Genomic DNA, 25163 nt, shown 5'->3' with positions numbered 1-25163 from the left:
CTAGCAGTGATGCATCCCTGTTTGTTTACTAACGTCATTTCTCCAGGATCCCAGCACATGCCTGTGAAGAGGAGTAGCTACGTCTTAACTTCACAACTCACTGAACGAAACGCCTCCCCGTTTGTAAAATGCACCGACACTGCTCGTTTAGAATAGCCGATACGTAGTGATATCTTTACCTTGTTGTATGCATCCTCCCCCTGGCTGGTCTTCAGCATAAAATGTGTTATTTCTGCCGCTAAACCTTAAACATCCCTCAGCGTCACTGTGTGCTGCAGCCAAGGCAACCAACTCTCGCGATATTTGGCGTCTCAAGGTGCCGAGTGCGACAGTGAGACGGGGGCTATCGTCATAGATAGGCTATTTGCTCGTTATATTATATATTATGTAAACTTTTTAAGGTATTATGCGAATAACGTATTATTCAAAGTTCAAACCCTAGTATACTATTTAACTTATAGTGTGCTCTACAAGTAGCTTGGTCATCTGGCCATACATAAATTGTACGTACTTTGCACAGTAGGCTTATGTATAGAAAAATAAATTTTAGTACAGTCGTTTGCTTGTCCATCCCTACTGAAAAATCCAGCAAAGACCAGCATAAGCTGGTAGCTGGTTTTAGCTGGTTTAACGTGGCAGTAGCTGGTCCTCCCAGCCCGGCAAAGCTGGTCAAGCTGGTGGGTCTCCTGGTCTTCCAGCTAGACCAGCTTATAAAGTGACCAAAACAGTGACTTGACCAGCTTGCTAGACCAGAAATACCAGCCAAAACCAAGCTAGGAGACCAGCTCACCAGCCCATGCTGGTCCTAGCTGGACCCCTCAGTAGACCCTGTCGTACAGATGGATTCATTTTTATTTTTTTATTTTTTTGTATGTATTTTAACCTGTAGGAAAATATTTGTATTAACACGTGCACCTACTGTATCTGTCTGTTGTTGGTTGTATAGTTAAATATTTTTATAAAAATTAAATAAAAAATATTGTAACCCACCTGCTTCTGTAAATTCTAATTATCACAAAAACCAAAACAAAAAAATACCATATCAATAATTTATTAAAGAGTGAGCATAATGCTGAACACAGGAGTTTGGATGTTTTTTATTTATTGGCTAATTGTGTATTTGCATTAATGTTTGAGGTGTCTTATTTTACAGTGTCTATGTTATGCATATAACAACATGTAAATGTAATTAATTTGAATACAACAATGACAGTGTGTAAGGTTTTCCACAACCTAAATCCATACAGTAGTAATATCCATGTTATTACTCAATACTTATATAATCCTGTATTGAATAGTAAAGTCTGATAATTTCATTTACATGGATGCAGATTGCAGTCAAACCTATTTGACTTAAAAGTGACAGAATAAGGCAGTGTGTGCCAAGCAGGCACGTTATGCTCATTTGTTCACCTCAAAAGTGCTACATGCTGAGAAAATAAAAAGCAAATCAAAAAGTCAATCAAACTTCAAGCAAATCAAAACTTCAGTCTCCAACTGAGCTAAACTTACTCCCCGACACAAACATATTTCTTTGCAAAAGCTTTCTGATGCACATTCTTCTGCAGATTTCCATTAAGTTAAAAGCGTACATGTTTGCCGTTCACATTAGAAATTTTGTAACCTGATGGTTATACAATTTTGCTTTGGAAAAACATTTTAAATACAAGATACAAGCATTGATGCTCAGGCTGTTAAATTTTAACTATTTGTATGTGTTTTTTGTACGTGTCTGGTTATGAGAGTAAAAGGACAGGCATAAATCATTGTTTAGGGTTGTTTAAAGGATGACACGTTCACAGGTCATCAGTCTCCGTCTCAAATGGTATAGCATCCAACTCCAAGTGAATGTTGCCTGGTTCACCGCTACCTGCCCAGGGAATGGGTGTGCGGTTGAAGGAGGGACGTGCATTTATATCATGCTGGTACACCACTACCGGTTGAGGCTCCTCGGTCGCCACCTCAATGTCTGGCATCTGGAAGGTCATCAGCTGAGCAGCTTTATCAAAGCCTCCATAGGGAATAGCACTCCTGAGAGAAACGTAATGAAAAGAGAAACATATGAAAGAGAAGATATAAGTATATAGCTGTTAAGTTATATTTTTTGCAATCTGTCTTTAAGGTTTTCAATAAAATTTGAACTGCAATGAGGCACCTGTTGAAGCTCTTATATTTGCACAGCTCCTTATAAGTACAGGGTGCTGGCATATAAGGCTTCATTGTGGCTAGAAGATCTTCGTTTCCCTTCATAGCCCGTTCCCATGGTGAAATGTATGTCTTCAAATACTCCGCTTTTTTCTTAGCCTTTTCTGAAGCAGCTTTAGAATGACCATTGTCTATAGAGAAATATAAACTTATTGAAAGTGATCAATCATGTGTTTAGAAGTTCATCCACATTATTACTGTATAAACTTGCCACGTAGAGAGATTAATGAATTAGTTAACACTGTTTTCATCCCGAGTGTGGATGAGTTGGCTAGTGCATAAAGGTCTCCATCTGGGTTCCTACTCACTCAGTGAGGCATCTCCTGAAACACCATCCATCCCTCCTGCTCCTGCCACCCCTCCAGCACCCCCTGCACCACCAGCACCACCTGCACCACCAGCAAGCCCACCTGCTAGCAGCCCACCCCTTGCTCCATGGCTCCCTGGTTTAGGAGGAGGCACTGGTGCTTGGCCGGCTCCACCAGCATGGCCAACCATCTGTCCACTAACCAGGCGGCCACCAACATTTATCATTTGGCCCCCCAGGCTGGGCACAAACCGCTGGAAGTTTTCCTTCACACAGAAATCAGCAATTGAAGAAAGTATAAAAATAGTGGAAGTATAAAATTACAGTTTCCAAAATGGTGGTCCATTATAAAGAATTAGAATAAAAGAAATACATTTACATAAACTGTAGAAGAATTACTGTAGAATTGAAGATAATCTATAACCTGCAAACACCTACACGGAAATTTTGATGTATAAAGTTGTATTAAGCTCCCTACCATGGTGTCACCAGTGAAGATGTCAGGGTTATTTTCATAGATAAACCTCTCCACACGCTGCTTCCTCATCTTGAACATCTTTGATCCCTTGTTGTTCAAAAGTGACAGTTCCTCCAGCATGATATCTTTGGGTGTCCCGATCTTTCTTCCCAGGTCAAACTCTGACACGTGAGGCTCTAAATCATACTCTGGAAATGATGAGTAATTGATGAACTGTCAATCACTGTCCTAAGTCCCTTAAAAACAGTGTGAACAATGAGCATGCACTTTTCTATGTCTGCATATCTGTTAAGCTATTTTCAAATGATACAAATAGTGGCAGGAATGCTCAACTTTTATTTAAAGTGACTTACTGCATTCAGGCTATTCATTGATTTCATGATTCATCATTTTTTAGGACCAAATTGCAACAAGCAGCAAATCACAAAGAAATGGAATAATGTTTTACAATATTCCCAAAATCCCTGAGCATCGACAAAAATGAATTGCTGCTATCAAGAGGATATATAGCTGGGCTGGGTACATTTAGTTAGGCCTACCTTAGTTATATGGCTGAATTATGTTATGTTGCTTCAGTAGCGTTAGTATTCTATAATCTACCTTTCATTACATGTAGTTAATGTGTCCTGACGTGACTGATTAAACAAAGTACCCTTATTTTTAGACATCCTTTTAGAATTATTGCAGTCAGATCATCAGGTTATAATAATGCAACTAGTTCATCTAAATATAAATGATCTGCTGGAACCCCATTCAAGCACAGCAAACCCAAACCAGTGCTCAACAGCAAATCTGCCACTAATCTGCTAATGACATGACATTTGCTCAAAATCGTTGTTATTGTAAATACTGGCTTCAGCCTAGACTGCGAGATAATGATCTGTCTGGGAAAACAGGGCATTAAAACAGAAAGACTTCAGGTTACTCAATTCTACCACGTGAACCAAACTGTTAAGGGTGTAAAAAAATAATTATATATATATAGCCATAAAATATGTTTTTAAATAAATACGAATATATCAAATAACCTGTTTGGTTGAGGTTCCTAGTCAATCTACGTAAGGTAAAACTGGCCCATATTGCAAAGTGAGTATACAGACAACGTTTTTATAGAAAATAATATATTTTAGAACAAAAATTAAATAAACTTGCAACTGTATGATTGCATGCTGATTATTATGTTGCAAAAGGAAAAATATAAAGCATGCTATCAAGATTATTTCTGTGTAATTTAATAAATAAACAATATACACAGTTCTTATGCATCTTAAATATTGTGTTTAAAGGCAGGGTGCGTGATTTTTGAAAAACGCTTTGGAAAAGGGAGTCGGGCCGACTACCAAAACACACTTGTAGCCAATCAGCAGTAAGGGGCGTGTCTACAAACCGACATCTTTGCCTGGGTTGCGTATGTGTGGGGCGGGTCTATCAAATGAAGGTCCAGATTTTTTTGGGGTAGGGGCGTGTTTGTTTAGGTGATTTCAAATGTCAACATTGGCTTTCAGAGATCATGCACCCCACCTTTAATTGTGGGTGTAGGGTCGGCCCAACTACGTTTTGTTAAGAGCAGCTATTTAAATTTCTTAAAGATGGGGGCACAACTAAGAAGTCACGTGCGTGAAACCCATGAATACATTTTATCAGTATGTGGGTTCCCTGGGATCAAACCCACAACCTATTGTGTTGCTAATGCAAATGCTCAACAGACTGAGCTACAGGATAATGGTTAGTAAACCACATCACTATTACAGTGCTTAGAAGGGGAAAGATCTGTTTATGGTTTAACAAATCATGTCTATCTGTGTATTATCTGTAACATAGATGGTTGAACATCATTTGTCAAAAAATTTTGTAAAAGGAAAACTTGCAAATTTGCACAGTAGTAAGTTATAAGTTAGAAATTAATCTACAGCGATATCTTTAGTTCATGAGCTACAGTAAATCCAATCCAGTGCAATCATGCTACTATAATATTTTATCAGCAGTTATTATCTTGGAATCAAACCAATGAACAGTATAAAATATATAGTTGGCTAAAATATATTTGTGACCCTGGACCACAATAAGTCAATTTTTGAAACTAAGATTTAATCTGAATAAATAAGCTTCCCATAGATGTCTGGTTTGTAAGGATAGGACAATATTTGGCCGATATAAAACTATTTAAAAATCTGGAAACTAAAAATCACCAAATTGTCCAAATGAAGTCCTTAGTAACAAATATAACTTATGATAAATACATTATTGATAGTTACGAAAATTTGCTAAATATCTTTATGACACATGATAATATCCTAATCATTTTTTGGCATTTAAAAAATCTGTCATTTTGACCCCTACAATGTATTGTTGGCTATTACTACAAATAAAGCAGTGTTACAGTGTTTATATGTACAAAAGTGTTACAAATTGCCATTATTATGTTTTTAAGCAACTGAAAAAAGCACAAATGTCAGTGCATGTCAAAACTTCCCCAGGGCCCTAAAAACCCTGTAGACCCCAGAGGGTTAAGACTGGTTTTGTGGTCCAGGATCACAATCATTAAAACATTAAACACAGACAGAAGATATTTTACTAAAGATATTTTAAGAAATAGTTTTGTGTGTGTGTGTGTTTCTTTTAATTCAGAGCTCAAAATCACAATCTGGTATGAATCTGTGTACTGTATGACTATATTCATCTGTATCCTCAATGTCAAGGAAAAAGCTGTGGCAGTCTTACTCATTCTGGTTTATGTGTGACAAGTCAGTGATCATCTTGGTGACCTTTTTCCTCTTGTTGGGTGGAGCTGGTGTTCCTGATAGAGGCATGATTTCAGACTAAAAAACAATGATGAGAAGAATTGATCAGATACTAATGAAGAACTACATGAATGATGTTTACCTAAACTTAAGATTTATAGACATAAACAAATGTCCTGCCTGTACAATATATGTACAAAATGCAACAACACTGTGCCGATGCACCTATACAATTATTATACTCTACTGTAGAAAATTTATAAGAAAGCGGTAACTTAAAAATGTAAACTCTTGTTTATAATTTTTTAGCAGCTGGAATTCATTAGATTGATGAACTGTTATTCAATTTGTGGTGAAAGCAAACTGTGAAAATGACACGAGGTATCATGGGGCGTACAGACACCTGCCGAGTGTAGACATCAATGACCTCACGTTCCTCAAATTCCCAAGACAAGCAGATGTCTGAGGAGACACGTATACACACCAGAGTTTGGTTTGTTTGGGGTGGCATTTTCAGACACAACATCCAGACTAAATTGCTGAGATAAGGCCTTTCAAACAAGACAATTCTGGAATTTCAACAGAACAGATATAACTTACAGTTTATGTTGTCGTATTGCTAACATTCAAGTTAAACATTAATAACAAATTAACCTAATTTTTTTGCTTTCTCCTAAACTTTTTACATTTTTACAGCCTTGGACATGGAGTTCTTACGAAGCTGCAGTTTAGGCCGTTTACACCATTTTGCAGATTTTTATAGATTTTTATAATGTCTTATAGCTTTCCTGCAGAGTATCTGCTGCTTTAAGGCTCTGTTAATGGCAAACACTTCATTGACTTGACTGTAACTCAATACAGTACAGCTATTTTTAAGCACAGTTTTGAAGCAAGACCTTTAAGTGACAAGTTGTGGTGTCGGTTTTATTATCTGATATTTGGGTTTGGTCACAAACATACAGTCATGAATACATGTACGTGGTTACATAACTACTCTGAGAAATCCGAAATCTTACTCAAACTGAAACGACACTGCGGATGGATGTGTGCTGAGATGCAGGGGGGTTCGCTAACCCACCCTGTCAAATAGTCTACCAGGCTTAAGTTCCCCCAGCAGGACACTCCATATAAAATCATCAGCAAGGCTCGGGGAGGGGTTGCAAGTGAGGAGTATTCAGCACATTCCCTCTTTCTGGCAGTAAAAACATGGAGCAAACCGGCATGCAATCAAATTTCCTTACTTCAAATCAATGCAAATTATAATTATTATCAAACACTGCACACACCGTCACCGTTTTGTGGGTGTCATGCTGATCCTGTTTTCCTTTCCGTCATGCAGCTGTTAGTTAAACATTATGTGCAATTATTTATAAAAAAAAAAACATCCCATAATTGACTTACCGGTCTCTAGACTCCTTAAGGGAAGTGGTCTCAAAAGTACAGTAAAAAGGCAAAGGCTTGTGGGTAATCTACATCAAAAGTTTACCAGTTCCAGGGTACCTTTGACCTGTGGCTGGACCAAGAACCCAGGGAGTGCAAAATCGAGTCAAGACTTGGATGACAAATCTTGGTAGGGGGAGGGAGAGCCGTGGTACTAAGGGGGAGCAAGAGGGGTGGGGGGCATTTGGTCTGCACAGCACTTTGCTGATAGGAAAATCAAGAGACTAATATCTTTCTTGCAGATGCATCATTGGCTAAATATAGAGAGAAAGAGAGAGAAAGCAAGAGAGAGTGGGAGTTGGTACATGGTTATATCAAATAGGCTCTGAGGTTTGTGGTCGTAATAGATTTGGACTTTTTGTTCTTTTATTATTTACCTCCATTTGCAAGAGGATCCATTTGCTTCTTTTCCCTCTAAAAGGTTTTTTTTTTCATGATAATGACTTAAGCATTAAGAACCAGGGTAACATTGTTGGACTGTCAATCTTACACCAATATGATTCGGTTTTAAATAGTTTTGGTGTCAATGAGAAACTTATATTAAATAATTATCACATGTTCACATCATTTGACATGTTAACATTAATCATTTCAGTTTAATTTGGAAAATAATACTTTATAATTGGTCACAATTTACAGCAATAGATTTTAATACAACAAAATATAACCTTACTTACATATTTTTGTCTCTTCCAGTCAGGAAGTGTTTTGTCTAGACACTGAGACAATGCCCAGTATATCACTTTCTTTGCATTATTTAGGCTACATTGTGAGCATGATAATCTCCATGTTTGACAATTCAGGAAGGATCCGCATATAAATGTAATCTAATCGCATGTGTTAAAGGGGAAAGCTTGAAGCAGCCATAAAAAGTGCCTGAACATTATCAGCCCTAAATATAGGAGGCAAGCATATGTGAGAGAATGGTGCCAGCTTCAGCTGTACTAATCCAAATGTGCAATACCTTACTTCACAACTAACAAGTTTTTACAGAGATTTGCCACTGAATTCATATTTATGATGATATACAACAGCATTATTATTTCTTGGTCTCTTTTAGTATAAAATTGTAAGTCTGTAAGAAAAGAAGAACAATGGCATCTGTTGAAATAAATGGTAAATATTTAAACAGAATTTGTGATTGTGGAAATTATTAATAATCAGGGATTCTGCATGTTGTGCTTTGTAATTGCATATATTAATTTCATATTCCAATAAATTACTTGGAAAATTAGGCTACTTTGAAATTTGAGACAAAGGCGCCACCATGTGGTGACTTGTCATCTCGATTACACAAAACATTTTTTTTTCTTCCTAAAAGGGTCATGCTGACCCTGATAAATGCAAACATTTATGAGCAATAGTAAAATACACACACTGTAAACAATTTCTGTATAAATTACTGGCAGCTGGTTGCCAGTAACTTACTGTAGATTTTACATTTATGTTATTTACTGGTAACAGTTTGTTTAAAGTTAAATGAACATGGAAAATGTTCATCCTTTATCTTCTACAGTAAGTTACTGGCAACCATCAGAATAATTATACACTGTAAAAAAAATCCGTAGAAATTACATTGTTATTGCAGCTGGGTTGCCGGTAACTTACCGTAGATTTAAATTTATGTTTACTGGCAAGAGTTTGTTCAAAGTTAAATAAATTTGAAATATTAACAAGCCTTTATCTTTACAGAATAAAACTATACAATAACAGCCTCATGCAAAGGGAACCTTTTTTCGTTTTTTGCTTCAGATTTTGTTTCCCAGAATGTTTTGCTTGATGCTGTTTTTTAGTTTTACTCTGTAAAGACAAAGACTTGTAAATGTTTAATGTTCATTTACTTTTGAACAAAATGTTGCCAGTAAATAACATAAATTTAAATCTACGATTACCGACAAACCAGCTGCAATAACACTGTAATTTCTAAGGATTATTTTTACAGTGTATCTTATTTTTTACAGTGTATGATGAAAATTAATTAATCTTATTCGTTTGGATTAAGTCACAATTACATCACAGCAGAAACTGCCTTATTGAGATTTCATAAAGGCAACATTATGGATGAAGCATATGTGAGATGTTTCGCTCGTATCTTGTTGCTTGATGTGAGGGGATCATGTAAAGATATGAGACGGAAACATTTTGTGAAATAACAGGGACACTTTATTCAAACTTGCCAATTCAGTATTAGATTTACATCCTAAGGGTTAACTACTTACATTACAAGTATTGCACAGAACAAAATCATCATTTACAGACATTTTAAAGCAAAACTGACAAATTGATCTAATGATTTGTACAACAGCTAAAATAGGAGCATTGAACAATGTAAAGCTTTAAATAAAACCGACAGAAAAGACAAATAAAACTATGGCTAAGGATTTGAAAATCATACTCTGCTTATGATAACTTCTTATTCAACTATTAAACTAAAGCTTAAAAAGTATTTTTTATATTTTATTTTCACCTGTCATTACTACAATCATCATTATTTGTATCTGTATATAAAATATACAGTTATTTTTCTTAAACTCCCCATCCATTGTTCCCAATCCCATCCATTACAAAGCCCCAAAATTCTTTTGTTAAGACTTCCCATATATTTCCGAGGGCTTTGGGAACACATTCACGAACAACAATCCATCCCAGAAATCATCAGTTTTACTGCCTTCATGTAAAGAAGTGGCAGAAAGCATCCTCACCAATTCCATTTGGCTAATTAACCTTCTGATAACCTTAGACAGTGCAAGCTGTGTACTTTCACATCTGTTGTCATGTGACAGATCTGTTTCAGCACTCAGGTATCCTGCATGTCTGCCTTCAGGACTCTCTCAAGCATCATACCTCTCACATAGCACTTGCTGATTTGACCACTCTGTAAGTCTCTAAAAAATGAATTAAACATATTTTATATTATCTGTTTAATATATTGCTAGTGGGTTATGAACACCACATACCCAGCCAGAGCACATTTCAATAATCCAGTCTTCAATAATCCTTGTTTACTTTGCTCCCACAAATAGGTCCTGACACTCATGCACCTGTTCACTTCTAGCGCTGCCAGGAGAGATATCATTTCTGATGTGCCTGAGGGAGGCGACCCATACGAAACAAAGATCACTTATTAGATCTTAATATCTCGGATGGTAAACAGCAATGAGTTTATACAGAAAACAAAACAGATCCTTAACGGAAAAATGCTTAGGTCTCTTGATTCACAAGAAACAGACCAACGCATATTTTTCCATTAGAGTTTCAGAAAACATCCCAACACTGTCTTAAACTATACTTACATTTGACATGTCCGTAATCAAAAATCTGAGATTACACTTTCTCATTATATTATTTCACTATATTCTTACTCTCAACCATTGTTTACAATTTGTCTCATTGTCTTATTTGTAGTTGCCTTTCCAACAGGTTTTAAAGAGAAACATCTGAGACAACGTTGATCATCATAAAGCTTTAAGCTTATTTCCATTCTTAAATGTGCCAAGTAGATCAAAAGTTAGACTCAAGATCAGTCAGAATGACACTTCACCAAGTTTCAGAGTCAAAATCTGAATATGTTTGAAGAGATTTGCACTTCTTAAAGAAATAATTTACCCTAAAATTAAAAACCCATCACTTAACCTCAGAAGCCATTTAAGGGGCCAGTCACACCAAAAGCGCTTTAAATTCTTGCAAACGCAAGGCGCGACGCACTGCCTTTTAAAAAAAAAGCTTTTCATATTGCTAAGCAACCACCGAGTCAGCTGTCTTGTCAATCAAATATTGAAGCGTGAGCGCTCTTTTGCTGTTAACTGTCATATTAGCAGAAACTTTAAAAAGAGGGCGCTTGCTCTGACCTTGTTTGAGGGTGAGAGGTGCACAAACACGCAGGAGAGAGTGAGCGAGTGAAGTCAGGTTCTTCAAAGCAACTGTAAACTTCCCTCACCACAACGTAAGGCCCGCCTCTCCCCTCATTCGATTGGACAATGGAAAGACGCGAATGACGTCGGGCGCTTCTCCGCTCTCAGCGCTTCTTCAAAAACTCGTGCGCGGCAGGCGGCAAAAAAAACGCAAGACGCTCGGCGCGCATAAACAGCGCGGAAACGCGCCCTGCCCATAGAATGTCATTCAAAAAAGGCGCCTGCAACTGCCATTAACGCTTTTGGTGTGACTGGCCCTTAAAACTGCATGGATTAGTTTTTGATAGATGGATGAGTTTTTTGGAGCTTTAAAAATGGGGCACTATCCAATGCCATTATAAAACTAAAAGGAGTTGGGTCAAAAAGGGACAAAGCCAACCTACTAAGTTGCTATTTAGCCTATGCTGGGTTGTTTTAACCCATGGTTTGGTCCACATGGACACGGGCACTTTTATCACCCAAGTTTTTCCTAAAGAAAAACCCTGTCCACACATGCTCGATTGAAAAAGCAAAAACACGCTATCAAGCCCTGTCAAGAGCATGCCACAGCAGCTGGCGGCGAATAACCCAAATCCCGTAAAGCCATCTTGGCCAATCAGAAGCCTAACAAAAGTGACGTAGCAAGGCAAAAACCCCGGTTTTACGGTCTACACGACAACACTGCAACCAGCGTTTCTTAAAATCCTCACCCTGGCAGGGGTTTTCAAAAATGTTCGGTTTCAGTGACCTGATACTGCCTTTTCGTGTGGATGAACGGCCGAACCGCATAAAAAATACCCGTGTCCGTGTGGACCAGGCCTAAACTATGCAGTGCTCGGCCCTCCAGGGTAAGATTTGAATAGCCCTGGTGTAGATTTTAGCTGCATCTTGTGGTAAGATTGTGATGTGTAACCAATGGCTCAGGCCACACTCTTCCCTATCGAAAACCTTTAGAGAAGCTACAATAGTTGCCATATGACAAACATGTCATCATCTGAGACAACGTAGTGAGAAAACACGCTCTATAGAACAGTTTGTCTGTTTAGGGTTACTGTAGAAACATGGCGGCACAAATGGGTGACTTTGATGTAATGGGACCCCTGGTGTATGTAGATAAAAACGGCCCTTTCTAATGTAATAAAACAATACAGTTCATTATGTAAGGTTTTTATACACCGCTGGTAATATAGTTATGTATATTATATTGCATTTCTGTCAAGAGATCCCTCTAAAAGTTACACATTGCACCTTTAACTCAGGGGCTGGGTTTGTCCCTTTTTGACCCAATGCTGGTTTGAAAGTAACCATGACAGAAGCAAATGATGACAGCGTGAACTATCCCTTTAAAATGTTAAACTTGTCAGTCCAATCATAGTTCTATGTCATTCCAAACCAATGCCACACAATGTTGTGCAATGGCTTTTAGAATGTCAGAATGTTGTGCCAGTGACAAAATAAACTATAGCATGATCTCTGTATCCATTGACTGCCAACAGTTTTATAGACAATATTATGCTCTAAAAATTGTATTAATATTATTAAGGTTCTTTTGTTGGGTCAAAATAGGACGAGCCTAGTCGTTGGATCAAATTAACCCAGAAAATGGATTGAAACAACCCAGCATATCTTTAATTACAACCCAATGGGCTGGGCTTCTCCCTTTTTGACCCAACGCTGGGTAAAAATAACCCAGCATTTTTGTTAAGAGTTTACGGGGCGGTTTCCCGAACACGGATTAGAATAGTCCTAGACTAAAATAAATGTAAGAGCTGTCCAAACTGAAAACCACTTGCATTGACATATCTTAACATACATCAGTGCCCTTTGTTTTGCCTCAAAATGCACACAAGTAATGTTTTCAGTAAGGCATGTTGGTTAAAACTAGTCATGTCTCCTAATTAAACTAGGCTTAGTACTGGCTTAAGCTAATACCTGTCCGGGAAACCACCCATAAATGTTGTATTTAACCCAGACGGAGGTTAAAATCATAATTCATGACATTTCACAGTAATTCCACTGATTTTTTTTTATCAAAATCTGAATTTCAGAATAAATGTCACTCAAACACTTTCAAAACAAAACAATCTAAACCAGTGGTTTAACAAGTCAACTAGTAGATTACTGTTCTGATAGGGTCATGGACTGAAGGGTGACAAAATGTTTAATGTGAATAATAAACTGAAATAAGATGCAAAACCAGCTGTTTTAAACTGATCCAAACAAACAAGCAAAAAATCAATATGCTCATGTTACAATTAATTTTTTTTAAAATATCTCCAAAATAAAGAAAGCTTTTTTATCACTAAGGCACCAACAATTTAATACTATTCTGTTTTTCCAAGTGAAATAAAAATATATTGTCCATGTTTCTTTAAAGGATAACTCAAATATACTAATTATTTACTCACTACCATGTCATCGAAGATGTTTATGTCTTTCTTTACAGCAGAACACAATCTGAGTTATATTAAATAATATTGTGGCTCTTCCTTGCTACAAATACTCTAGATTTAAATAAGAAAGAAAGTGAAATCACATTCTCGCGTGTCTCATGACTGTGCGTTTTATCATGACGACTAGTTATGAGACACGCAAGAAACAATGCAATTTCACATGCTGCCATTTTTGAATTTTGAGTTGTTAATGTCTGTTAACATGACATATGTATTGTAACGGTACATTCACACAGGACAGAAGCGAAACGTAATTGGCTAGCTCTGCCAAGGTTATTTGTATAAGGCGATCTGATTGGCTGACGCACGCATTGCCGCTTGAAAAGTTGAGAAATGTTCAACTTCTGCCATGAGCAACGGCAGTGACGTGGCGCAGACGGATCCACAATTCAGTTCGGCAACGCATGACTTCACCCACTAAAATTGAATGGGAAGGGTTAACGCTTACGCCCTGTGTAAATGTACGTTACCCTTATTAAAAGCTCAGAATATATTTTTTTCCTCACAGACCTATTGTTTCGCTTCAGAAGACTTATTTACATACTGGGGTACATGTGCATTACATTAACGATAAATGGATGCACTTTTGGAACTTCGAAACGTTGATCCCCACAATGCCATTATAAAGCAAAAAAGATCCAGGATATTATTTAATATAAGTTTGATTGTGTTTGGCTAAAGAAAGAAAGACAAAAAGAAGGGGAGTAAATAATGAGTAAATTTTCATTATGGGGGTAGAGTTATCCTTTAATTGAAATTAAAAAGATATTGACATCTTGATAAAATTGGAAACCGTATGAATTTTGGGGATAAAATCATCTTAATCTTGTCAGTGAGGTAGGGTGCCAGGCCTCCAGATGTGAGGCTGAATACCCACTCGTGCTGCAATAAATCGAGGTTTAGGAGCTTGGACTGGAGACTTTAAGGGGTTTGCCCGCAGGAAACTTAATTCAGGAGCGCTCTTAAACTGTTTGGCAGCTTGGAGCCCGGGATAGTTCAGGCTTGACATACTTGACATGGGAGCTGTGGGTAAGTATGGTGCAGGGTGAGAGATGGGTGCAGCTGAAATTTTCGGAAGTTCTGGAAGGCCGGTGGCGCGTGAAGGTGCCGAAGTAGGTTCAGGTAAAAAGAGTGGGGGTGGGGATGACATGTCAGAATGAGACAGACGTTCACCAAGTGTGGTTTGTGAGCGTGGTACAATCACTGTGGGGCTGAGAGTTGGGGCTGACATTGGGGTGGGAGTTGAAAACCGTTTGATTTCGTACACACGTGTCGTCTTCACCGGGATTTGCCTGGGTTGTGTCAGAGTATGTCCTTCTCTCTGTTGCTTCTGGGTTGAAGATTGTGTGCTAATTCCTGCCCCAGAACTAAACATTGCTGAGTTAAGTTGGTAGGGCTGCCTTCTCATGAAGTCTATAGCCTGGATACCCTCTTTCCGGGTCCCATATTTACCCTTACTTACTTTGGAGCTTTCACCAGACACCTTGGTCCCTCCACGCTGTGCCCCAACGGGACATGATGGGGAGAGCAGGGGATTGTAACCGATGGGTGGAGGAGCTCGAATGTTGGGGGAATACTTCCATTGGGATGAGGATGAAGAAGGATCGTGTGGTTGGATCAGATTCATGGCTGAATGAAATTGTTGATGCTGTAGAGGTTGCTGTAGAGGTTGTTGTAAAGGTTGCTGTAGAGGTGGAGTATCTACAACAAACAAATCCTTTCGAATCTGTCTACGAGCAAAGAGTTCTGCACCTTTTCCTTCGGCCTGGGGAATCTGTGACATATCTGGGATGATCCGTGGCTTGGGAGCCACAGGTGGTGGAACCCTTGTCCTGTTCTCATCTATGTTTTGGGGAACATTTTCAGGCTCATAATACCCATGTCTAGGTCCTTCATCTAGGTTCTGCACCAGAGACAACAACTCAGGATTTGGCCCGCTCTCCTTGTTGTCAGGCATCTTAAACATGGGCTTGTTTGAGCTACGACGTCGAGCTTCTATGAGAATACCAGTACGGGGACCAGTGCCAAATGTTTTGTCACGGTAGCCTACAGGCGACAGCGGAGTTACAGCATTGGAAGGAGTCACAGGATCTGAATGAATTACAGTAGAAGAGGGCTGGGATGGTGTGGCTGTGGCCTGAGAGATGACAGGAGGAATAACAGGAGCCACAGTGGCGTCCTCATGACCAGATGAAACTGTTTGTGTGTCTACAAAATATGTAGGTTCAGTTGGAACTTTGGGAGGTGGCACTAATGCAACCTGGATGTTTTCCACAGAGGAGAAATGTTTGGGAGGTTGGGAATATGACTCCACATATACAGTTGGAGGGGGTATAGGTTTGTCAGGTACAAAGGGCTGTGTGGGTATTCCAACAGGTACATTGGGACTCCTTTGTCTCACTGTAAGGTGGGTAGCAGCAGAGGTGACACCTATGGTCGACTCCTCGGATGTTGTTGAGAATGGAGATGCCACCACAGCCACTGAAACAGGTCTTGGTGTCTTCTTACTGACTGTAGGGCGGAAAACAACAGGAGCAGTAGCTGCCCGATGGGTAATGAAGCCTGGGGCAAAAGGTCTGGCAGTTCTGTTTAAAACGGAACTGGCAGGAAGTTCTGGTAGAGGAGCAGGAGGTGGAGGCATCACTGCTTCTGCAGAAGTTACTGAGAAATTAGTTACATGCACCACAGAAGGAGCTGGCGCTATTGTGTGTGAAGAATCATCCTTAATAATATCAAAAACATTGGGGGTGGCTTGATGTGTCTCTTGGTTTGTTGGTGTTTCTGCTGGTTGAACCTCGGGATGTAGTGTTTTTAAAGGTCTTGCAGGTTTTAGAGGAACTGGTGGTGGCTGGAGACTTGGCTTTGTCACTGGGTCTGGATGTGGTTGGATTGTGGTTGTCTTTACTTCAGGAAGTGCTTGCTCTTTAAGCATTTGGCTGTGTAGGTGTTCCTGGACAGCTTCCATTTTCTTTGCATGTTCCACAGCCCTCCTTCTTTGCTGCTCAAACAGCTGTGCTCCTTTACCCGAGGTATCACTCAGACCTGGACTGAGAGCACCCCCACTTTCTCCTTCCATACCTCGGGATGCAGATCTTTTCTCCAACATCTCCAGGTAGTCGCTGTCCCATGTGGGATCAGGTGCAGCAGAAAACCCTTCCTCGTCAAATTCTGATTCACTACCGGGAAACATGCCATCCTCTTCTTGAGAGTCCTGCCGAATGTTCTCATCAACACTTCCAAAGCTGGTCAGTGTGTATTTCTTAGAGCGCTGGCGACGCTTTTTGAACATCAAGACACCCTTTGAATGAGGATTCGGTGCATCTGTAAGTAGCGAGGCAATGGTGCGGCATTTGGACCGAGCCTCTTTCACCTGCTTATCCATTAATGTGTCTCCACGGTTCAATTCTAAATAACATAAAACAAAAACAGTTACAATCAAGTTTGAATTTAATTAGGTTCTGAATAAGGATTATGTATTGCAATTTATGGCTTTACATCATCCACTTTACAGTATGCTTTTAGTCTTAGTTATTATGATTATTATATTATATTTTATATTTTTAATTTTCTAATAATTACTGACAGTAGTAGACTTTTGCCTTATTAGACCTGCAACTAATGATTATATAAAGTTTTTGCATAGTTAGATACTAAGAACACAATTTAAAGGTGTAGCGGAGGATTTTCTCAAATTTTAGAAAAGAACCACCTTCTCCACTTTTTTAAAAAATGCAATTGTGCAACACTCCTGATTGACAAGGAGGACCAATTAGTCTTGATGATCCACCCGGAAAAAGAAAATCCTCCGCAATACCGTTAAGATATTTATACATATTTAAAGGAACACACTTTGTATGTCTCACACAGTTATCCTAGCATAAGGTCTTTAGAAAATGTAGCTTTTTATCAAAGGTTTTTAGAGCAGGGTTCATATATAATATTAATCTGAAGCAATTAGGAGGAAAATTATAATCACATTGATTTGGGGACATGTTTAAATTACTGATGCTTAACTGTGACCCATAAGAAGATCTTGAGAAAGTTTAGATAGTAGGTTAGAGTTGTTTTTAGATTGAGTGCTGTTTATTCCGGTGCTTGAAATGACACTGACTCAAATAGCTGTTTCTCTGAGGCGCATATAAATGGGGGCTGCGGCACCCAGCTACAGGCCTTGTAGCATACTATGCTAGAAGTGACAAGAAATCGATGACACATGGCTTTACTTTAAAATGTAATACTAGTAGAAGTTAATTGCTTCAGTTCGTGTTTATTGGCTGAGGTGTTTGACTTGATTCAATAATTTAGCAAGTCATTTTCACATTTCCAATTGTTTACATACTGTACCCTGCTGACAGAAAATGCTAAAACCAGCCGGTTCAGGGAGGGGAGGTTTTGGCTACTTTTTAGTTGGTCAAACTGGTCTTAGCTGATCAGGCAGAAACACCACACAGGAAGACCAGCTTGACCAGCTTTGCCAGGCTAGGAGGACCAACTTAAACCAGCTACACTCTTATTTTTAACCTATCATTGGGTCGAAAAGTGACAACCGTTGGGTTAAATTAACCCAGAACATGTTTATTATTTTACCCAGCAATGGGTTAAACAACCCAACATTTTGGGTTGAAACAACCCAGCATAGGTTCAATTACATTCCAGCAGGTTCTGTTCGACCATTTTGACCCAACACTGGTTGAAAATAACCCAGCATTTTTTAGAGTATACTTTCTTACTGAGTATTTTTGTTTTATTTTTAGTACAAAAATCTAAAAATTCTTAATTTAAGATGCATTTTCTTGGTAAGCAAAATGACCTAAGAAAATAAGTCTAGTTTTTAGAAAGAAAAAAACACAATTTAAGCGAGAGAAAAAAATGTCAATGGGGTAAGAAACATATATTTTTTAAAGGGACACCACTTTTTTTGAAAATATGCTCATTTTCCAACTACCCTAGAGTTAAAAATTAGATTTTTACTGTTTTGGAATCCATTCAGCTGATCTCCGGGTCTGGTGGTACCACTTTTAGCATAGCTTAGCATAATCTATTGAATCTGATTAGACCATTAGCATCGCGCTCAGAAATGACTAAAGAGTTTTGATATTTTTCCTATTAAAACGTGACTCTTCTATACATTGTGTACTAAGACCGACAAAAAATTAAAAGTTGCGATTTTCTAAGCAGATATGGCTAGGAATTATACTCTCATTCTGGCGTAATAATCAAGGATTTTGCCTACGTAACATGGCTGAAGGAGGCGCAATGATATTACGCAGCAGCCGAAAATAGTCCTCTTACAATTTTTGGGCACTGCGTATTATCATTTAAAATAGGAAAAATATAGAATCTCTTTGATTATTTTAAGCGATGCTAATGGTCTAATCAGATTCAATGGATTGTGCTAAGCTATGCTAAAAGTGGTACTGCCAGACCCGGAGATTGGCTGAATGGATTCCAAAACTGTAAAAATCAAATGTTTAACTCTAGGGGAGCTGGAAAATGAGCATATTCTAAAAAAAGTGGAGTTTCCCCTTTAAACACTTAATTCAAGAAAAAAATCTAGAAAAATTTTCTTACCCCATTGGCAGAATTTTTGCTTCTTTTAGGCACACATTTTCTTAAATTGAATATTGTTTGTCTAAAAACTAGACTTATTTTAGGTCATTTTGCTCACCAAGAAAATGCATCTTAATTTTTAGATAGTTGTACTGAAAACAAGACAAAAATACTAAGTCAGAAAGTCATTTTTTTGCAGTGCAGCTTAGACAAGCTCATCAAAACCCCTCTAAAACCAGCTTACTACACCAGATAAAACTACACTGGGAGACTAGCTAAAACCAGCCAACCAACTTAGGCTGGTTTTAAGCAGTTTCTTCATGAAATGAAGAATTAATAAAGCATGCGGTACAGTAAATACAATAACCGTTGAATACAATATTTTCATTAGATTAACGGTTATCATCAAAAGCATTTTTCCTACAGTCACTTATAGTTTATTTAAATTTAGTATATACACATAATAAACACATATGTCAATGAGGTGTTTACCACCTGATGTCTGCAATCACACATTCCTTAGCAACCATCTAGGATCAATGTCACAACACTGAGTGCCTGATATGTTTTATTACAGAGCGATTGGCATGAACATCATTCTATTAGAAATGTAAAACATCTCGTCTGAAATGCTTTTTAGATTAATGAAGACTAACAACTACTGTAATATGTGCTTTGCATTGATGGCTATTGATGCTAAATTCCAACCAGATGCTTCTGCTGATGTGTGAAGCAATAGTTAAATACTCTGCATATTCACAATACAAAACAGCTGGGTTTGCTGGTGGAGGTAGAGAGGTGAAGAGCGGGCCTGTGAGGAACACTGTCACCTGATATGAGCCAGCAGCTGGGGATACTTATGCCAGCTCATGTAAAGCAGTACACTCAGTTTATCAACCTTATGAGCCTCAGGACAAATTTAGACCACGGTGCAGGCTAAAAGATTCAACCCTCCTCTCTTCAAGAGGTTACATGCAGGCAGTCGTACTGTCATTTAACTTTTAGTCTATCTATGTTACCTGGGACTATATTAAGCTGTGACTTTCAAAATAAAGAGTGGTCTTCATGACTCTATCTTTGAAGCTATGAGCCATGTACTGTATTTAAATGGCAGATTTATGGAAAAAATGTTTACTTACTGGCTTGTTTAGCTTTATCCATGTATGTTAAGGTGAGTTCTTCATCCACTGGATGGTCAACTGGCCCAACCATGGGCACCAACTGAGCACAAGAGCTCAGCATCCGAGCTTCTTTTGCTCTCTCTGGAGACACGAGTGGAACATTTGTGATCTCTTGGAACCCACTGTCCTCCTCCGTTAGACCTTCTTGAGGGTTCTGGTCATCCGCACTCATTGATGAGGTCTCAGTGGAGGTCTGTGTGGACCAGACTCCGGTGAAAGCAGGCTGGTAAATCACCTCTTTTCGGGCTACGCCGGGCAAAGGGTCTCCCTTCTCATTTGGCCCTGAAGGATGGTACACTTGGGCATCCGAAGCGCTGTCGTACCCACTCATCTCAGAAGTCTCCGCACCTTCGGGCGAGGATCGACCAGCCTTGCCGGGCAAATTGCTGGGACTGCGTCGTTTTGGCTTGCGATGTCTCTCGTTGGCAGCCACATCTGCATCGCTGTCTGTTTCACCGTAATAGGCTTCGCTTCCTGGGGGAGAGGTCAATCCGCTGCGTCCACCCGGGGACGTCAGAGACGTGTGGTGGATTTGTCGTACGGTGGTCTGGTGAGGTTTGGATGGGGACAGGGCCCTAAGGGCAGCACGGTACTCTTTATCAATGCGGGGAGAGGGAGCTCGAGCAACCAGAACCACTGACTGAAAGCCATCCGGTGCCCTGATAGACATATGAGGAAATAGGAATGTTTAAGGAATAAGGAATAGTGTTTTTTATTTTGAACTATCTTTTAAACACACCACTTTGCATTACGAAAGTACTATAAAGAATGGTTTACCTTTTAACCCGGATGTGTAGTGACCCTGGCATGCTGTCGATTAGGTTCATGGCCTGGGCATGCGACAAACTCCCACAGGAATTCTCGTTGATGGAGACCAGTTCATCTCCCTCACGCAATCCAGCTCTACATGCTTTACTTCGCTTACGTACCTAGGGCACAAATGTACTTGAATAAACAGATTGGGAAGCCATCGTAACACTTGTTTTCCAAATAAAAGAATGTAGGATACACAGACTATAATGGGCAAACTATGTGAAGTTGTGCAGGTCAACAAATAAATTGCTTGGCTTTTATTTCAGATAATTTTATCTTTATATTTGTAATGACAAGAACATAAACCAATCAGATAATATCAGGAGGAGCCTGGCATGGATAGAGAACAGATGCTACCCACGTGCCATTGTTTTGTTTCTAGCACTTGGATATCATTACAACCTTGCTTGTGTGTGCCTCTTGCCCAGCACACTTAGAGGAGAAAGATAAGCTCTGATTTCAGTTGTTTTGTTCATACTAAGATCATTCTGAATGCAAGTTTAACTGAAGCTGCATTTCAAGACTCCTTGATTTAATTTTGTTTAAATGTATTAAACTCAATTTTATTTTAACTTTATTTTTAACAATTTTATGACATTACTGGATATCATTAGTGATGTACTTTTGAAATGAGCATCTGTAATTATTGTACAATGTTTTTTAAGCCATGGTTCATAAACTTTTCAGTGTACACCACCTTTTGTGCCCCCAAAGAAATTTTATTAATGTGTTTTTTAAAATGTCATACAACTGGGGCCCCCCTGGCACCATCGCACGCCCCCCAAGGGGGGCCAGCTCCGCAGTTTGAGAACCAGTGCTTTAGGCCAATGTAAATTCATGATCCACTTGATGTTTTCACTGTAAATTAATATGATTAAAATAGAAACGCTTTTATCTTACTTCAACAAGCAACCATTAGGATAATGGTAACACTTTACAATAAGGTTCATTAGTTAACATTAGTCAATGTATTAACTTAACATGAACAAACCATGAGCAATACATGATTAATAAATGCTGTATAAGTGCAGTTCAGTTTGTGTTAACTAATGTAGTTAACTAATGTTAACGAAGGAACCTTATTGTAAAGTGTTACCAGTATATGTATGTTGTTATTTGCAGCAATTGGGATATAACAATCCTTGGAATGTCACATTTGACCAATCAGAATCAAGTTTTCCACAGAGCTATGTAATATCTTTTTTCCATGCAGTTACAATGATTTGGACCTTTTAATTTTTTTTTAAAGTGGCCATCTTATGACTGCTTTTCCACAAGTTAAATAGGTGTATGAGTTCCATAAAGCATGTTTCAAAAGTTGTTTGCTTGAAATAGCTTGTAGGAAAAGATTGTTATCCATCTCTAGTAGCCTCTGTTTCAGGGCATTTCAGATTGTGCCGTTTTGAGGTGATCTTACATATTTATGAGCTGCTGCTCCTTTGATCACGCCCCACTACTAACGTCATGTGCGCGTGCTCAGTGATATCGTGAGCAGTAAATACCATACTGTGTTATTATTTTTATATATTATTATTAACGGTTTATGTTGCCAACAGACAAATCATGCAGAAAAGTATCACTAATAAGTACACTACAGGAGAAGAAACTCCTGAGACACACAATGATTCCAGAGTCAATTGTGATGTAGCAGTTTCAACAATACACTCGTTTTCCCTGGACAATGCTAACATATTCCCATTATAAAACATCTTTAAACGCATTATTTTCACAAATTACAGAAATTAAGACCCGGCGGGGGGTGTATACTGCTTGTGGACTGCGTGCTAATTGCTAGAAGCTAGCGGGAGGTCCGGACCGTAAAGTTAAAAAGAGTCTCGGGGTTACGTTAGCCTCGTCAGAAAAGCCGGGTCGGTAAGGCCTGGTCTCGGTTAGTTTGGCAAAACACTTTTATTTTGGCAAAGCACTATTACTTCATGTAGAATTGTAAAATTCAAACGGAATGTGACGAATCGGCTAGTTACGTCACTTCGGAGCTGAGTTTGAACTCGTGCAATCAGAGACTCAAGGCAGAGGACATTCAGAAACGTGTGTCTCACTCAAAACAGCATGGATGGATTTTTTTCCAAGTTTGTATGCGTGTGGAAGCATCAGAGACACAAAATAACACCCCAAAACCCAGAAAAAGTGAGTTTTTTTATAATATGGGCACTTTAAAAAATGACACCAATGCACTGTAACAATATAAAAAATGGGACGATTCCAAATTGTATTTTATCCTTATAAGTCAACTAGTTTTGTGTGAAACAAAAGCAAACAAAGGAAAGTTTAAATTGCAACGGCAATAACAATTCAATTATTTTGGCCTTTTCCCCTTAATGTTAAAGGGACACTACACTTTTTTTAAGAATGTGCTCATTCCAGCTCCTTGATTACGCCGAAATGAGAGTATAGTTCCTAGCCATATCGACCTCGAAATCGCAACTTCTAATTTTCCGTCGGTCGTAGTACACAATGTAACTACAGAAGAGTCAAGATTGAAATAGGAAAAATATCGAAACTCTTTGGTTATTTTTTAGCGCAATGCTAATGGTCTAATCAGATTCAATGGATTATGCTAAGCTATGCTAAAAGGGGCCTGTCAGACCCGGAGATCAGCTGAATGGATTCCAAAACTGTAAAAATCTAATGTTTAACTCTAGAGGAGCTGGAAAATGAGCCTATTTTCAAAAAAAGTGGAGTGTCCCTTTAATACCAGCTGTAAATGTGCTCAGATGCAATATGTGTTGTCACAGTAGCCTAGATCATTGAGTCTTGAGCAACCTTGAGAAACAGATCTGTCTGAATCATGAACAAATCATTCAGACCGGTTTTATGAATTGGTTCAACTGGTTAATTAAAATGATCTGACACAGTGATTCATTAATTAAATTGTGCACTAAATTGCATTAAAGTGTATCTACGGCATTGTGAAGCACAGTGTGTAGTCACAAATCAACTTTTTAATACTTCAATTTCTCTTTATTCCCACATAACAGCTAAAATATCTTTTGACCCTTTTTGCTATTGTAGTACAGTATGTTGTCAATTACATATTTCAGTTTAATACAGAGTTATGACTCAAAATGTTAACGGTCAGACGGTGTGATTTAAGGATAAGCTATCAGGTGGTACCTAATAGTTCAAAGCTCTATCAGTCATTTAGCTTTTTTTGGTACTGGATCAATTCCACACCACACACTGCGCAGGGGCCTGTGCTGGTGTCCATTACAGCTTAAGTCTTGTTTTAGACATAAGAAATCGACATTAAATTCATTTAAACAAATCATAGCACATTTTACAGCAGATTCTGTTCTTCTGTGTTCCCTGCATCCATACCTTTGCAACCTGCAGTGGCTTCTGGTGTTCGAATCCTCCTTGTAGTCTGAAGCCCCACGGTGCTCCTCCGGAGAGGGTGATGATAACCTCCTCAGCCACCATGCTGCGATCTGTGCTTCTGTCTTGGGTTAATTTGTTGGCCTGGGGGGGCCCTCAGTACAAACGTTTCATATTTTAAAAGGGCCCCCTCAGAAAAAAGAAATGATACTGCAGCTATACTGTAAGATACGTCTCGTTGCCCACCTGAGTTGAGCTTCTCCCCGAATACACGCAGATCCCCTCCCACACCCTGAACTGGATGCTGGCGATGGGGGTGCAGCAATAAAGGAAGTTAAAATAGAGGGGAAAGAGTCTCCCTGTGAAGAGGAATTCTGTGTTGGATGAAAGCAGGTCCACACAGTTGTGCTGTCACTCAAGAGTGCTGGCTAAAGGAAGGGGACGTGCACTGCTTTTATAAAAATAGACCTCTGCCTCTCTTCCTAAGGATGGTGGGGGCTGAGCAAAGTTTAAAGGCACAACATTAAATACAACTTTTAATTTGTGGCTAAATATTAAGAAATTATTTTCTATACACTGGAAAGAAATAATGTGATCGATATATCATGAAAACATGTGTTTTAAACAACAAAGTTAATGGGGACATATCATAAAAAAAATCGGACTTTTTTAAAGTGCTATAATTGGGTCCCCAGAGCGTCTATCAATCTAGAAAATGTGAAAAAGAAAAACCCAGTAACTTAGATTTGGTAAACCATTCTCTGCAAGCATG

General features: G+C 38.7%; 3 protein-coding genes across 7 annotated transcripts in view; all 3 read right to left on the bottom strand.

The window, feature by feature from the left end:
• The window catches only part of usp54a (ubiquitin specific peptidase 54a), a 53277-nt gene extending 52947 nt beyond the window's left edge, over positions 1-330 (bottom strand). For 4 of the 5 annotated variants that reach the window (XM_055169737.2, XM_055169742.2, XM_055169743.2 and 1 more), the window contains exon 1: positions 180-330. The gene's annotated coding sequence lies outside the window, so the exon portion shown is untranslated. Of the gene's footprint in view, position 1; positions 143-179 lie in introns of those variants that run through there. The other variant, XM_055169740.2, reaches the window with a different exon arrangement.
• A 705-nt stretch (positions 331-1035) lies between these two features.
• myoz1a (myozenin 1a) lies at positions 1036-7332 on the bottom strand. The gene is made up of 6 exons (XM_073873204.1): positions 7133-7332; positions 5714-5809; positions 2991-3179; positions 2514-2778; positions 2156-2336; positions 1036-2031 (listed from the first exon to the last, which is right to left on the bottom strand). Exons 2-6 carry the CDS (start codon positions 5798-5800, stop codon positions 1797-1799), a joined length of 957 nt encoding a protein of 318 aa, XP_073729305.1. The 5' UTR covers positions 5801-5809; positions 7133-7332; the 3' UTR covers positions 1036-1796.
• Positions 7333-13206: 5874 nt separating this feature from the next.
• On the bottom strand, positions 13207-25019 carry synpo2la (synaptopodin 2-like a). Its single transcript, XM_055170508.2, has 4 exons — positions 24395-25019; positions 21023-21174; positions 20204-20904; positions 13207-16919 (listed from the first exon to the last, which is right to left on the bottom strand). Exons 1-4 carry the CDS (start codon positions 24494-24496, stop codon positions 14344-14346), a joined length of 3531 nt encoding a protein of 1176 aa, XP_055026483.2. The 5' UTR covers positions 24497-25019; the 3' UTR covers positions 13207-14343.
• Between the last annotated feature and the right edge of the window lie 144 nt (positions 25020-25163).

The sequence above is a fragment of the Misgurnus anguillicaudatus genome, chromosome 11 (assembly GCF_027580225.2).
Source record: "Misgurnus anguillicaudatus chromosome 11, ASM2758022v2, whole genome shotgun sequence".
Taxonomy (NCBI): Eukaryota; Metazoa; Chordata; class Actinopteri; order Cypriniformes; family Cobitidae; genus Misgurnus; species Misgurnus anguillicaudatus.
The sequence above is the reverse complement of the archived record's forward strand: the minus strand, read 5'-3'. Positions and strand labels throughout refer to the sequence as shown.

What these genes read in the sequence shown, in the direction of transcription:
- synpo2la (XM_055170508.2), bottom strand. Translation starts at nt 24,496, where the DNA reads ATGGTGGCTGAGGAGGTTATCATCACCCTCTCCGGAGGAGCACCGTGG. An exon ending in CTACACATCCGGGTTAAAAG is followed by an intron (nt 20,905 to 21,022) that starts GTAAACCATTCT and finishes TATGTCTATCAG; the next exon opens with GGCACCGGATGGCTTTCAGT. An exon ending in GGATAAAGCTAAACAAGCCA is followed by an intron (nt 16,920 to 20,203) that starts GTAAGTAAACAT and finishes TATGTTATTTAG; the next exon opens with AATTGAACCGTGGAGACACA.
- myoz1a (XM_073873204.1), bottom strand. Translation starts at nt 5,800, where the DNA reads ATGCCTCTATCAGGAACACCAGCTCCACCCAACAAGAGGAAAAAGGTC. An exon ending in TCTTCACTGGTGACACCATG is followed by an intron (nt 2,779 to 2,990) that starts GTAGGGAGCTTA and finishes TTCTGTGTGAAG; the next exon opens with GAAAACTTCCAGCGGTTTGT. An exon ending in TTCAGGAGATGCCTCACTGA is followed by an intron (nt 2,337 to 2,513) that starts GTGAGTAGGAAC and finishes ATTTCTCTATAG; the next exon opens with ACAATGGTCATTCTAAAGCT.